Source organism: Pipistrellus hanaki (genome assembly GCF_964339955.1).
Source record: "Pipistrellus hanaki genome assembly, chromosome: 3".
Taxonomy (NCBI): domain Eukaryota; kingdom Metazoa; phylum Chordata; class Mammalia; order Chiroptera; family Vespertilionidae; genus Pipistrellus; species Pipistrellus hanaki.
The window spans coordinates 132,541,656-132,556,832 of NC_140505.1; the positions used below are offsets into that span (position 1 = coordinate 132,541,656).

Below are 15,177 nucleotides of genomic sequence, written 5' to 3' on the forward strand. Positions count from 1 at the left end.
TTTACTATGGTGAGAATTTTAAAAGTTTAAAGCAATCATAATGCTTACTCATCTAGATTTTTATTTTCCCAAATGTTTTTGAGTTTTTCCTCTACATAATTAATAGTATGGGTTTGCTTAATGAAACCCCCCTTATAGGATCTTTCCAAAGCATTTGATTTTCTTTTCATAGAACCACTGTACTCATATATTATACATTATGTAAGATTCATTAAATGACATAGTTACAATAACAAGTAAAACTGGGGTAAAACAGGCTTGGGGATAAATGTAATTGACTCTAAAATTTCAAACTTACAACTCAAGAAGTAGCAGTAGCAGAAGTATATGGGGCAGTAGAGAGGGAGGCCTACTAATCCGGAGCAGTTCGTGGCATCGGTCAGGAACCTCGCAGAGAATGTGGAGCCACAATTGGATAATTGGAGCTTGGTTAAGAGAGCTTCTACTGTTCCTAATTCCATCCAAACCAATAGTGCGTTAGTGTGCAAGTTCTGGAGTCACCTGTAATGAAACCACCTAGACCCAGAGTTCACGGTTATGTCAGGCAGTGTGTTGACAATTCCTACCCAAAGCCAAAACCAATTGGTAGTTACATCCAATTGCACAGCTGGTAAGGATGATTCTGTCCAAATATATAGCCAACATTTTAAAATGTGCATAGGTTTCTACTCGTTATTTCCCAAGCAACTGATTTTTCGTGCCAACATTTGCATTCCTCTCCTTACAAGCATGCTTCGGTTGCACTTTCTTTTTGGAGGGATAAAGCCTCCAGCATCACTCGGTTCTATCCTGGAGAAGAGGCAAAGCCCTGTGGAGAACCCCACTTTGCATGATTTGCTAAGCTAAGCAGGTAGCAGTTACCTTCCTTGCAGAGCGAAAAAGCCGACACAGAGGAATATGCTTGGAGCTCCCGGTTGGTGATCCTCCCGTTCCAAAGCCAGGCTGAGCAGACACACTGGGAGGAGTTTCAGAAACATGAATTGTTGCTTTCCTTCAGCTCATTTGGACCTTTCCTTCACCCCCCTTTGGACCTTTCCCCCCTATAATCTCTATATCTAACATGATGATAATTAGGATATGCTTATTAAGCATATTTTCCAGCTTCACTGGTTTCATTGCTCTGCCTTGCACCTTACCCAAGGAGATGGCAGCACTCTTCTCAAACATTAAGTCTTTGTTTTTCATTCAGTCATGCAATTTACTTAGTGTCTATGAGGTGGAAGCTACTATGCCAGGGACTGCCAATTAGATTAAAAAGGACACAGGCCCTGCCTGGCCTTAAATCAGTCACCGCCTTATAAGAGAAACAGAAAAAATCAATAATTAACAACATGATGAATGTTCTAAGGGTGTGCAGAAAATGTTAACATTGTGCAGGCATTGTGCACTGATGCCTGGAGAGCTCAAGGAATGCTTCTAACAACCTGTCTTGACATCGTCTGGGAGGTATTGTTAGAATCAATCAGAGGAAGAGTATGAACCAAGCAGGAGGCCAGACAGCATGCACATCTTAGTAGCAGATGGAGCTGAAGCAGAAACGATGTGTAAGGACTCGGCAGTAGGAGAGGAGAAAGCTCTCCTGGAGCCAGTCATCATGGTCCTTCTAAACCATGTGAAGACATTTGAGCTTACCCAGAAGCCCTTGGGAGGGCTTATTGCAGGCGAGTGAGGCCATCGTATTTGGTCAGTGACCACCAGTTGTAATCATTTACTAGAACAGTGGTCGGCAAACCACAGCTCTTGAGCCACATGCAGCTCTTTGGCCCTTGAGTGTGGCTCTTACACAAAATACCAAGGCCTGGGCAAGTCTATTTTGAAGAAGTGGTGTTAGAAGACCTTGAAGTTTAAAAAATTTGGCTCTCAGAAATTTCAGTCGTTGTACTGTTGATATTTGGCTCTGTTGACTAATGAGTTTGCCGACCACTGTACTAGAGTATTGAATGAGTCATTTGAGAGCATCTGAATTAATTGTTTCTAGTCCTTTCTGGGAGAAGCTGAAGAATAAATAAGAACACTAGATTGGCTTCCCAACTGACACGCTAGGAAATGGAAAATTAACTTCTCTGAGCATCAGTTTCCTCATCTATAAATGTCCCTTTACTGCCTACTTCGCCTGGCTGTCTTAAGATCAAAAGAGGTAATAAATTGAAGTGCTCAGCAATAATGTTTGGCACTTATGAGTAATAAGGCCCAATGAATGCTAATGACCAACAGTTATTAGTAGGGTGTTATTAAAGCTAATTTTAGCTTCATTTTTACAATAGCCCCATCTTTGGAACACTTGATTGTAGGCATCTCCCTTCCTCTATAGTCAAGGCTTTTCTGCCTTCAGGAGCCTTTGCATTTGTTTTTATTAATTACCACAGAAACATAAATTAAGTAGAGCCACACTGTTCCAAAACAATGGCTGTTACCCAATCCCCAGATCCCCAAAGATGCAAATAGCCTTCTTGAAATAAAATCTATTGTTTTGCCTTGGTTGCATCTAGATTCACTATAAACACAGATGGGAGAGTTTGGAGATCTGAAAAGGTACCTCGAAGCAAAACCGTAGAGAATTTGGAGGGATTGTAGGAAGAGGTAAAAGGAGGCTTCCAAATGTGTCTCCAATCATTTCTAGGGGTCCGCTGAGACCACACGACAGTCAGAAAGCTGTTCCGAATGGCTCATTTACTCAGGCTGTTCCCCTCCAAGAACGATGGCCGTCCTCTGAAATGCATTCCATCACTTGGTTAAAATGAACTCTGATTGACCCGCACGTTTATGCATTCCGAGGGCTCTCTCCCAAACCCAAGCCTCCTATTCGGCCACAGGAGCAGCTGCCGTTATGGATTCGCGCCAGAGAGCGCTCATTCTGTTAAACAGGAGGCACTCGAGAAGCCCAAAAACAACGTTGCTGATAATTGATGCTGCAATTCTGCATCTGTTCCGCGGTCCCATTCATTTTCTTAACTAGAGCCATGCAGAACAAACAAGGAGGCTGGCCCTCTGTCATGTCTTTCACTAATAGTTGTAAGCCTTCTGCTGTGATGGAAAAGCTGCTGATGATACCATTAACATCTGGTTAGGCTCCCGTAGCACCTTACTGGTGATCCCACATTTTTCCTTTCCAGGAAGTCTGTTCCTTCAACACTCTGGTTGCTGCTTTCTTCGCTGGAGCAGCCTGGAGGAGAGAGTGGCTTGGAGAAATGGCCTGAGTATCCCAGGCCTTCCTGCCAGCTCCTCAGCTGCAGAGCCAGGGACGGGCCAGCTGAGCTCCAGCCCTAGGCGGCAGATGGGACTGGATGCGCAGCCTGGAGCTGACGCAGCCACTCTTGGGATTGCTGAGGATGCTGCAGACCTGCTGATTCCCACAGAGGCAGACCAGGTCTTACCCTCCCACTCTGAAAGAGCCAGGTTGGGTTTGCATCACTATGGAGAAGGAAACTAGGCCGTGGAGTAGCGGGGAGGATGGCTCTCTGCCCTTGGAGCTGGTGACTGCATGCCTGCGGACATGAACATTCATTCGTCTTCACTCACCTGTTCAGGCATCCACTGAAGCAACTGTGGGGCCTAGATCAGGGCTCTGGGGATACGCAGATGAAAATTTTGTTTTCAAGGTGATCTCATTCTAATGGAAGAGACAAGTAGAGAGAGAATTAAACATCCAATGAAAAGGACTGGCTAGAGCACGCCTTCTCTGGGGGGGGGAGGGGGGGAATTGGTTCTCAGAGAGGAAGGAACCTGGGATGTTACATCACAATGGTTAGTGGCCCTCCAAAGCTCAGCCCTATCTGAGTGAATCTTAACCCTTCCTATTTCTCTCGTTAGAAAGAATTTTAATTTATCTCCTTGCCAGGGAGGGGAGGGCGTGGGGGTGGCAGAAGCAAGAATTAAAATTAAAAGGCGAGAAGCACTAGAAGAACGCAGAGGCGTGTGGGGTCTCCCAGGAAATGCCTGGGGCTCCAGTGGGGCAGCCGGGAAGCCCTCCTGAGAGACAAGACATCTGCACCAAGTGCTGAGGCTCCAGTAGGAGTCCTCCAGGGGAGAAGGTGTTTGTGCTCTGGGAGTGACATACGCAAGGTTCAAGATGTCAGGAACGTGCTTTTACAGAAACTGGTGAGGAAGAATGTAGGAGACCGGGCTGGAATGGGAGGGGGTGGCCCTCTGAAGACATGGCGGCCCCAGCTTAGCTTGTGCAAAGAAAGGGGTTGTATTTTATTCTTAAGGAATCAGGGAACCAATGAAAAATGTCAAGTAAGGGAGTGGCATTCAGGTTTATGCCTTTGACATATTCTAGGAAGAAAGGAAAGGGAATGATAGGCTGGCAGCACTGGTGAAAATAAATGCGAGGGAGAGGGACAAAAGCCGGTCCTCATCACGAAAATCTGTGGAAGAAACCACTGTTAGGAACCCTGGGCAGAGCTGAGCTGTCTGCCTCCGCTAGCGCAGGTGGCAGTGGGATACGCTGGGACCTCGCCTGGTGGGCAAACGGCTGCCACCACCACCATCAGTGAAGATGAGCAAACCACACTAATTAATATCAGTTTTCTCAAAGCATCACATTTTTTGGAGGGAATTAATTTTTTATTAAATTAAATATTATTAAATTAAATATTATTATAAATGCATTAAATATTTAATAAAATAACATTTTATTACATTTTAAGTGTTATTATAAAAACTTCAAATATTTAAAAATAGAGGAAAATGGTGTCATAAGTCATCATACGTGTAACCTGGCATTAACAGGTAACGTATGATCAATCTTGCTTCTCTCTACTCCCGCCCTAATTTAAGATTTCTAAAATATATAATTAAATATAACAGTTTAAAATATTGGCAAAAAAAATTAATATCATTAAATATCCACTTAATGTTTCCATTTTGCCTGATTTTCATATCCGTAGATAGATATAGACAGACAGGTAGATGTGTGACTTTGCCATGACACAGTCTGACTGTAAAAGCTGATCCTTAGGTACAGAAAGGAAGTAGCTCCTTAACCAGGCACATCCCCCTGAGGCCCAAGGAATAAAACAAGAAATGCTCAAAATCTTTACCATGCCCTCTGCAAAAACGAAGCAGGTTTTGTATTTGCAGCCCTGACACAGTCAAAACACCCACTGATGCTGAAGGCACCTCAGGACGCCTTTCAGAGCGATGCTTTAGGCAGACCCGTTCGCAGATGCATTCCCTTGTGCTAATGTAAAATAGCCAAAATAAATGTATGACAGCGTGACACCCAAGTGTATGCTACCGAAACATAACCTACACGGCTTTTGATGTCAGAAACAGAGGAGAGATAATCACTCAAACCTGTTTTCACATCCGTGAGTTCATCAACAGGATGGGCGCTGTAAGTCACAGTCGGAGAAATGATATGTAAGGGACTCTAGATTTCCAGGCCAACCTCTCTAAGCCCCACTTAACGATGTACATAAGTTAAAGTGTGCTCCAACCCCGAGTGAAATCGACTTTCCTATAATATATTGAAAGTTAGCTGGCTGTAAAGCCTAAGAAGAGGAATTTCGTGGCCTGATCTCTGTCACTGCGCTCCTCCCTAATTGCCTCCTCGGCTGTGTGTTCCTCCCACTGGTGTGGATGGCTCACTCACAAAATGCTGGGCCAGTGTGCAGGGCCTGCCGTGCACCTGGAGGCTCTCTCCCGGTTTAAAGCGTAAGTCATTAGGATGCTCCCTGTTAGAATGTGATGTCCTATGAAGGAAATGCTACTTCTCCAAATAATTATGTTCTGCGACATAATGTGCTGATTCCGAGGTTCTGAATTTCTTATTTTATGTCTGAATACATTTGCCTTATTACTTTGTGTGTTTTTTTCAAAAAAAGAAATTATGACTTTTTGCCATTTATTGCAGATGAGCAAGAAAGTTCCGGGGCGATTATTTACACTGTGGAGCTGAAGCGCTATGGGGGGCCCCTCGGCATCACGATTTCAGGAACTGAGGAGCCGTTCGATCCAATAATCATTTCAAGCCTCACTAAAGGGGGATTAGCTGAAAGGTAACATTCGAAGGAACTGCTCCAGTTACCTGGGTCTGGGACGGGTTTCCTTTCTCACAGCCCTGCCCTCCTCCCTGGCGTGGGTTTTCTGTGGCCTTGTTCAAAGATCGATTTTAGAGCTCGAGAAGTCTTAGGTATTGCTCTGACCTGACTCGGAGGGGCATCTGACCGGCTGTGAAAGGTGCCAGTGGCTTAGCATTGATATCAGTCTCTAGAAATGTATAAATGGGCCACAATTGACTGGAGGTAGATTTATATCCTGTCCATTTTGAGAGAAGGAGGCTGAAGTTCAGGGAGGTTAAGAGGCTTGTCCAACTCAATTCAGCAAACGTCCGCTGAGCCTCTCTCCTGACAGGCATGGCCTCAGCTGCTGTTTTTCAGAGGAGGATGGCACAGGCTATATCATCAGAGATTCTGGAAGCAAAGTGTAACATCTCAATGATACCTTGCAATTTGGAATGTTCCTTTGGCGATCTGTTTTCATGAGCACGCATCCCAACCCCTTGTAAACTGCATCTTTCAGACGGATGCTTTAGGCCAGTGGTCCTCAACCTTTCTAATGCCGCAACCGTTTCAATACAGTTCCTCGTGTATAGCACATACAATTATGCACAATATATAATACTTGAAAATTACTGACTGTGCTACTGGTTTATGTATTAGTATACTATTCTTTTTGTTGTTATTTTAGAGTGTACTTTTTCTACTTATATAAAAACTAGAGGCCTGGTGCACAAAATTCGTACACTGGGGTGGGGGTCCCTCAGTCCAGCCTTCACCCTCTCTAATCTGGGACCCCTCATGGGATGTCCGACTGCCAGTTTAGACCCACAAGGATCAGGCCTAAACCAGCAGTTGGACATCCCTCTCACAATCCGGGACTTCTGGCTCCCAATGCTTGCCTGCCTGCCAGTCTGATCACCCCCTAATCACTCCCCTGCCAGCCTGATCGATACCTAACTGCTCCCTGCAGGCCTGGTCACCCTAACTGCTCTCCCCTGCCAGCCTGGTTGCCCCTAACCGCCCTCCCCTGCTGGTCATCTTGTGGCAGCCATCTTTGACCACATGGGGGTGGCTATCTTGTGTGAGAGCATGAGAGTCAATTTGCATATTACCTCTTATTATATAGGATGTTTGTTTTAAAACAATATATTGTGTTATGCCAGCAGCGTATTTACTGAGTCTCTTGGTTGCATCCTTTTCTCTTGGCCTTGATTTGATTTTGTGTTGTTTTGTACAGTAACATGCTGTGCAAGCTTGTAGTCTAGGAGCAAAAGCCTGCACCATACAGCCTCGGTGTGTGGTAGGCTCCACCATCTAGGTTCGTGTTAAGTACACTCTAGATCAGTGTTTCCCAAACTTCTCTCATGATGAGAATCACCTGGTGGAGTTGTTAAAATACAGATTCCTGAATCCCAACTAAGAAGTGCTAAATTAGAATTTTTGGGGACACATAGGTAAAATTGTATACAATTTTTAAACTAGAATTTTTGGGAACACATAGGTAAAATTGTATACAATTTTTAAACTAGAATTTTTGGGAACATATAGGTAAAATTGTAGTTGGGATTCAGGAATCTGTATTTTAACAACTCCACCAGGTGATTCTCATCATGAGAGAAGTTTGGGAAACACTGCTCTAGATGTTCCCAAGACAAGGAAATCGCCTACAGACATTTCTCAGGACATGTTTCCATTGTTATGTGGTGCATGGCTGTACAGCAATTGATTCCCAAAATCAGCCTTTTTTGTTTCCTTGGAACCACCAGCAGGGGGCCCAGCCACACCAGAGCCTGGGGTGTGTCCCCATCTCTCTGAACCTCACTTCTAGCTAGCTGGAAGAATGATTGTGTTCAACATTTTAAATCCGTAGGAAGAAGGAATGCCCCATCCGAAACATTGCTACATTCATTGTCCAATCTTGTTTGTTTCCTTGGGATTTTTAAGAGGATTACCAAATGACTCTGCTTTCTTGGAATTTAAAAGGCATACAAGCTCACTTTAACTACTAATTAAAACAATTTTTCTAATTTTACTAGAAACTAAAAAGTAATTCACAACAGATGCAGTTGTCTTGTAACGTTGCCCAGAAGAAGCTAGACGTGGTTTTTAGAGACCCTTGCCAAGTCTTTATTATTATGAATACATAAAGTATGGCCGGGAATTTATATTGAGTAGCATACAGGGATTATTTCCGCTTTCCTATTGCTCCTCGATGTTTCAGAACCGGCGCGATCCACATCGGAGACCGGATCCTGGCCATCAACAGCAGCAGCTTGAAAGGGAAGCCCCTGAGTGAGGCCATCCACTTGCTGCAAATGGCGGGAGAGACTGTCACCTTGAAAATTAAGAAACAGACAGATGGTGAGTGGGTTGAGAGCCACAGTTAAGAATTTCCAGTGCATTTCCTTCCCAAGAAGAATGGGCAAACGTCTGTATGTGCATTTCTAGGAAAATGACTCTCTAGCCAGAGAGTGTTTATCTTTTTATTTAAATGTATATGACCCTGGCCGACATAGCTCAGTTGATTGGGTGTCATCTGTGCCCCAAATGGTTGCTGGTTGGATTCCTGGTCAGAGCACATGCCCAGATTATGGGCTCAATCCACAGAAAGCAACCAATTGATGATTCACTTTCATCATTGATGTTTCTCTCTCTCTCCCTCTCCCTTCCTCTCTGTGAAATGAATAAAAATATTTTTTAAAGCAATAAAAAAAGTTTTAAAATTCTTAATTTATTCTGATACTTAAACTTCTTTCCTGTCTTTAAAGCTCAGTCCGCATCAAGTCCCAAGAAATTCCCCATCCCCAGCCACTTGGGTGACCTGGGCGACATGGAGGAGGACTCCTCTCCAGCACAGAAGCCTGGCAAACTCTCTGACATGTACCCGTCCACCGTGCCCAGTGTGGACAGTGCCGTGGACTCGTGGGATGGCTCTGGAATCGACGCCAGTTACGGGAATCAAGGTATGTCCTGGGCCTGGGGAAAGAGGCATTGTTGAAGCCCATGTTTCTCAAAGGTCCACCTTCTGCTCCACAGAAAGAATACCTTTCACTTATGTCTGCGTCAGTGTAACCATATTGAACACATGGCTAAGTGGCCCCGCATTTCCTCCTTCTTAATGCTGATAAGCCATGAACATTTATCAAACACTAGCAGGCCCCCCATTAGACCTACCAAGGTTCAAGTGTTCCATCCGGAGCGTGTCCTTCCTGCATCGGTTAATTACGAGGGTAACCCTGCAACAGAGTGGTTCACTGAAGACAGCCCTATGGTCTTACCTTGTCAGCAAAGACGGATTGGGGTGCGGACAAGGAGCATGAGAGATTAGCCAATGATCTGTTTATTCCTGCCTCCTCTGGCTTTTAAAAACAACTTGTAGGCATTTCCCCAACTACTCATTATTGGAGTTGTAATCATAATATATAGAAATATTTAATAGAGTTCTCTTCGCAGACATCATCTTCATGTGAACAAGTGAAACCTACGTTAAAAGTTAAAACACACTAACAGGAAGTAAACACAGAATGTGTTAGACTGAATATAGACTATAAACTAAAAAGCTTCTTTTAAAAACCAGTTTCTCTCCCAATGGTACATAGCATCAAAAGAGAAGGGTATCAAAAAACTCTTTGGTCTTCATCTTATCTGAGGCTTACCTTCTCTGTGTTGCCTTGTATAAATTTCGGTTCCGAATCCCCTTTCTGCACTGGGTGTAAGCCACCAGAGGATGAAATAGATGAACAGCTTTGAGAACACACGTTTGGGGGTGAGGGTTGCTGTGTGACTTGGTTAACTTTTTGGGAGAGCCTACATCCAGTTTGCCCTCCTCCCAGTTCCCTGGGTTTTCTTCTCGCCACTTGCATTTGCCTGTTTCACTCTCTGCTAAGTTCCTTGGAGAAAAAGGAAAATAAATATTTCCGAGCTCTCATGTCGTTGCTTGTTAGAGATGATGTTAGAGTTTGGTGGGAAAACATTTTGAACTCCCCAAAATAGATTTGGGAATTTATTTATCTGGCGGTCAATTTTTCTAAGTCATAATGCCTAGAAACAAGTAGGCGATGCCACCAAATAACAGGTATTCTCACTGCCTGAGAGTTCATGGGCCACCAAACATTAACTCTGACAAAGAGCATAAGCTGAGTTGTGTGTCAGCGCGGACTCTGAGATTTATTTATTACTGTGTGTGTTTGTTTGTTGATTGCTTATTACTGTGGAGTCTATTTTGTTACACCAAATTTTGTGAGCATGCTGCTAACTTGAATGAATTCCACCCCACAAGGTGGATGTGTAATAATTCAGTTACCTCGTCCCTTTACACCAGTGTAATAATTCAGTTACCTCGTCCCTTTACCACACCAAAGTGTGGTACGCATACCCCCAGGGGTACAGGAAGAGTTTGGTGGGGGTACCCGTTGCACCAGAGTTTGGTGGGGATATGCACTGCACCATGCTTAGCTGCGCCTAATTCTACGTTCTCATGAGTACGAGGGGTACTCAGCATTACAAAAATTATAGAAGAGGTACACATATGTCAAAAGTTTGGGAAACACTGCTTTACACGGTAGGATCAGCACCACGAACAGCGTACTCAATAGAGGGCTTCATGAAAAATGAAGAATCATTTATTATTTACAAAGCCCTTGGAACATTTGAAATCCTAGACAGGGAATAGTAGTCACAATACTATTAAATTTGGCATTTACCAATTAGAAATCTTTATGAGGCTGAAGAGAGATTAGAGATAAGTAGGGAAAGTGGCAATCGGAGCAGAATTGAAGTCTTAACAAGGTGATGAGAAAAGAGTCACCAGACCGTATGTATATTGGTAAAGCACTTTGGTGTTTACAAAGCACTTTCACAAAATTAATCTCAAGTGACTCCCATCACGGACATAGAAGGCAACAGGCATGTTGCTCACAGGATTTCAGTGTTGGGAGAGAATTTAGAAGCCAGCTCTCTTTCATCCAGTGCAGCCATTGGTGCATGGCCAGCCTCGCTGCAGGACCACACTGCCCGGGCTGGGGCTGGAGCACCCCAGAGACAGGGGCTCCCTCACTGCTCTCCCTTCTCCACGAACGTAGCTCTGTCTCTGAGTCCTCCGCTGCATTGAGCGAAAATCCATCTGCCAGTAGCTCCCACCTATCGGTGCTAGTTTTGCCCTGGAGGTCATTCAGAACTACACGAAAGCCTCTTCCACTTGACAGCCCTTCAGATTCTCAAACCCAGCTATCATGCCTCTTCCCAGTCTTTCTTTCTCTGATCAAAATAGCCCCAGTTCCTCTAACTGTTCCTCGAGCAGCTTACTTTTGAGTATCTTTATCATCCTGGGAGCCTCTGGACATGTTCAAATTTAACTCCATTCTTATTAAAGTGTAGCACTCAGAAAGGAAGTCAGGCAATCGTCTGACAGCCCGGAGCAGTTCAAGGCTTTTACCGTCATCGCTGCAGACTGTAAAACCTATCAGTGTAGCCTCTCTTGATTTAAGAATTTTGATGGTCACATCCTGTCACTCATTTTGCACTTATTCTTTTCCAAGAACTCAAAGTCTGTTCCCCCCCCCCCCCCCTTTACTTCTGATATTGGGTTAAACCAGTTAACTTTTCTAAAACAAGGCATAGAACCATATTTTTCCCCCTGTTGGCTATCTGTTGTGAGATGTAGATTCTCTCTCCCACCTGTCCCTCCGGTCTCTCAGCTGACACTACCATTTCCTAGGAAGTCTGTACATTCTCGCTGCACCTGTAAGTCTACAGTGGTTGCCTGTGTCCAATAGAATGTTGCACCTCCATTGATTCCTTTGTCTCTGCAGCTGCATCTCTTATTGTTATCTGCTTTTGTCCAAAATGTCACTCTTGCCCCCCATTCATTCATTCAGCAAATAAGAAATGGCTGGCACAGTGTAAGGTCAGTATAGGGGGCATACAATGTTGGGCAAAAGAGATGCGGTCCTTGTTCTCATGGAAGAAGTTACCCAGCTGAAGGGCCAAGAGAGTGCAAAGCATTATGAAGCCAAAGAAAAGGGGGAAAGGATGGAGTAATCAGAGCTGGTAGAGAAAGAAGGAATGTGTTCAAAGTAGTCGCACAATGGGATGACTCTCGATTCTAGAGGGTGGCTAGGATGCAAATTTTTTCTAATCAGCCCCTGGGTCCACTTCTTCCAGGCCCCAGGCTCTGTATTCATGCCCTTCTGCCTTATCAAAACCCTTGTCTTATTTATCCCTCCTTCTAACTCTGAGAAAACCTTACAGTTGCTTTCCTTGGATTTAGCAAAGGTCAGTCAATACAAGAGGAGATTTGTTGGTGCCTGGACTCTGTCATTCTCATAGACAGTGAGTGTCTTGTGATGTCGGTAATTCTTGACTCTCAACTCAGGTTGTTACATTTCTGCCTTAACATGTCTTTAGATATTTCTCTCTTCTGAGTTCATTTTTTCAGCTTTATGGATGTATGATTGACAAGATTGCATATATTTAAAGTGTGCAATGTGATGATTTTACCTTCATATGTATGTATATTGTGAAATGATTACTACCATCGAGTTGATTGGCATATCCATTATCTCATATAGTTACCATTTGTGTGTGTGTGTGTGTGTGTGTGTGTGTGTGTGTGTGTGTGTGGTTAGAATACCTTAGCAATGGCTTTCTTAACAAATTTAAAGAATATTACAAAATAGTATCATTAACTATAGTTGCCATGCTATATATTAAATCCCCAGAATTTATTCATCTTATCCTTAGATTTACATCTCTTTATCTCTCTATTTCTTCCCTTCCCCAGCTCCCAGCAGCCACATTCTCTTCTTTGTTCCTATGTGTTTTACTTCTTTTTTTAATCTATTCATCTGACAAACACTTAGGTTGTTTCCATATCTTGGCTGTTATAAATAATGCTAAAGTGACATGGGAGTGAGTAGAATTTTTCAAGATACCAATTTCATTTATTTTGGATATATATAGTCAGAAGTAGGATTGCTGAATCCTCTAGAGGTCATTTTTATCATTTGTATTCTCTCGGGGGGGGGGGGGAATTGTTTTTTCCTGGTTTTCATATGTATTTGCATACAATTAAATAATTTCTTGTTTAAGTATTTTTATATTCTAGGTTTCTAGAATTATATTCTCAATATTGTTCCATATTTGGTATATTTATGTTTTTTTCACTCTGATTCTATTAGTAATGGTTTATTTTTATTTAGTATTTTCCAAAAAAAACCTGATTCTTGCATTTACTTATTAGTTCCACTCTGGTTTTTTAAAATAAATTTTTGCTTTTAATTTGATTAACAGGTTTGTGTTCTTAGATTTTTTTTCTTTTTATAACTTGAATTGGGTGCATAATTCATTTGTTTCCATGCTTCCTTATAGTTCTCATAAAGATGGTGATGGCTAATAATAGAAACCAACATGTACAGCTAGAGACCCAACTGTCCTTTAATGTGGCTGGGGGCACAGCATGGTCCACACAGAGAGTAGCACAGACCAGACACTCAGCAGTACTTTCCCCGTGTTGGGGGGGGGGGGGGGTGCTTTTTTCTCTCTCCCATTTTTTTCTGGTCTCTACAAGCTTATGTTTCACTCCTTGTATTGCCTTGCCTTGCCTTACCCAATTTTCCTGGCCCTCTTATATCTCTGCTTTGATCTATTAGAGAGATGACGGTTTCAGTTTGTAGTTTTTAAATTTTGAGATGATATATTTGGTTATATTTATCATTTGCTCCATGGTAGCCATTTTCTCATGAGTATCTTTCATCTGCTATTGCTTTGTTTTTCTGTCCCTTCTCACTCACTCTCTCTCTCTCTCTCTCTCTCTCTCTCTCTCTATATATATATATATATATATATATATATATATATATATCTGTCTCTCTATCTCTATCTATCTATCTATCTATCTATCTATCTATCTTTCTACCTCCCCCCCTCTAATATTAACTTGATGTACAGATTGCTCACCTTTGAATGAGATGACTTCCTCCTGATTTGAAAATTTGCAAGAGGCTTTAAGACAGAAGCTAGCCCAAGCTGTGCTCCAGGCTAGCAAAACTTACCCTGTTCCCAGTATCTGTGATGAGTGCATTCCTCCTCTGCAGACTGCCAACAGTGCAGGAGCCCTCTTTGCTAGAAAAAAGAAAAAGGTTTTTCATGGATAGATTGCTTCCTGCAGCCTCTGGCACAGCCTTAGGTGCTGTCTTTCAGCCCAGCTCCCAGCTTTACCCTCGTGCCATGGCACTTCCTGCCCCAGTCGGTGCAGCCCTTAGAGCTCCAAACAAAGCATTTGGTCCCCCATTTGCTTCATTTGTTCCCTGGTTGGGAGGCCTGGGCCTTCTCTGAAACCTCTGGCCATGGTGTCTCCTCTTGGCTTCATGCCAGAACCCTCCATGCCCTGTTTGACTTTCACAGAATTTGGTAACATCTCTAGTGTATAATGGTTTGAGATTCTAGTATTGCCAAAATGGAGTTCACGTTCATTTTTTTCTTTGAGGTGATTTCTGAGAAAAAGGAGAGCAGCTCTGCCATTTTCATACCACAGTCTCATCCACACCCTTACATCATTCTTGGCAGGAACAATTACAAGTAGTTACACAAACATGTGATTTGATTTTTCTCATTTTTAACCATATTTGGTCTTTAGGAAACAATTTGGCAAGGAATTATCTGACTTGCTTTGCTAGACTAAAATTGGCTCCAAAAAATGAAGCAATGGCAGGAGCTACAGTCCTAAATTGTAGACTTGAAGATTGAATTCCAAAACCATTCTTCAATTTCAAACCTTATGAACATGAGCCTTTGTTTAGTTCACTTTCCTAACGTAATACTGAGTGAGAATTAAGAGCTAAATGGAAGATATTAATCTGCACAACACGGTGGCACTGGAAAACAATTGCATAATACTGGAGTGTCAGAATTTTACAAATACCTGACATATACTTATCCTAAAAAGTGTCATTACCAAGAGTCCATCAACTTTCAGAAGTACATACATTTGTGAAGACCTATTTTCCATTAAGCAAGTGAATAGAACTTAACATTACTTTCAATGAGAGTAATCTAGACTGAACCTCTTACCTTGTATTAGTGTGTTTGGGCTGCTGTAACAGAATACCACAGACTGAGTGGCACATGCAGGAGGCAACTAATCAATGTGTCTCTCTCGCATCAATGTTTCTCT

At 42.9% G+C, this 15,177-nt stretch overlaps 1 protein-coding gene across 21 annotated transcripts in view; it reads left to right on the top strand.

Annotated features, from left to right (window-relative positions):
• GRIP1 (glutamate receptor interacting protein 1) overlaps positions 1–15,177 on the top strand; it is a 658,304-nt gene that overhangs the window by 609,854 nt on the left and 33,273 nt on the right. For all 21 annotated transcript variants that reach the window (XM_084877571.1, XM_084877568.1, XM_084877570.1 and 18 more), the window contains 3 exons: positions 5,858–6,002; positions 8,227–8,366; positions 8,774–8,968. In XM_084877571.1, the coding sequence (XP_084733697.1) occupies positions 5,858–6,002; positions 8,227–8,366; positions 8,774–8,968 (480 nt within the window). The remainder of the gene's footprint in view (positions 1–5,857; positions 6,003–8,226; positions 8,367–8,773; positions 8,969–15,177) is intronic.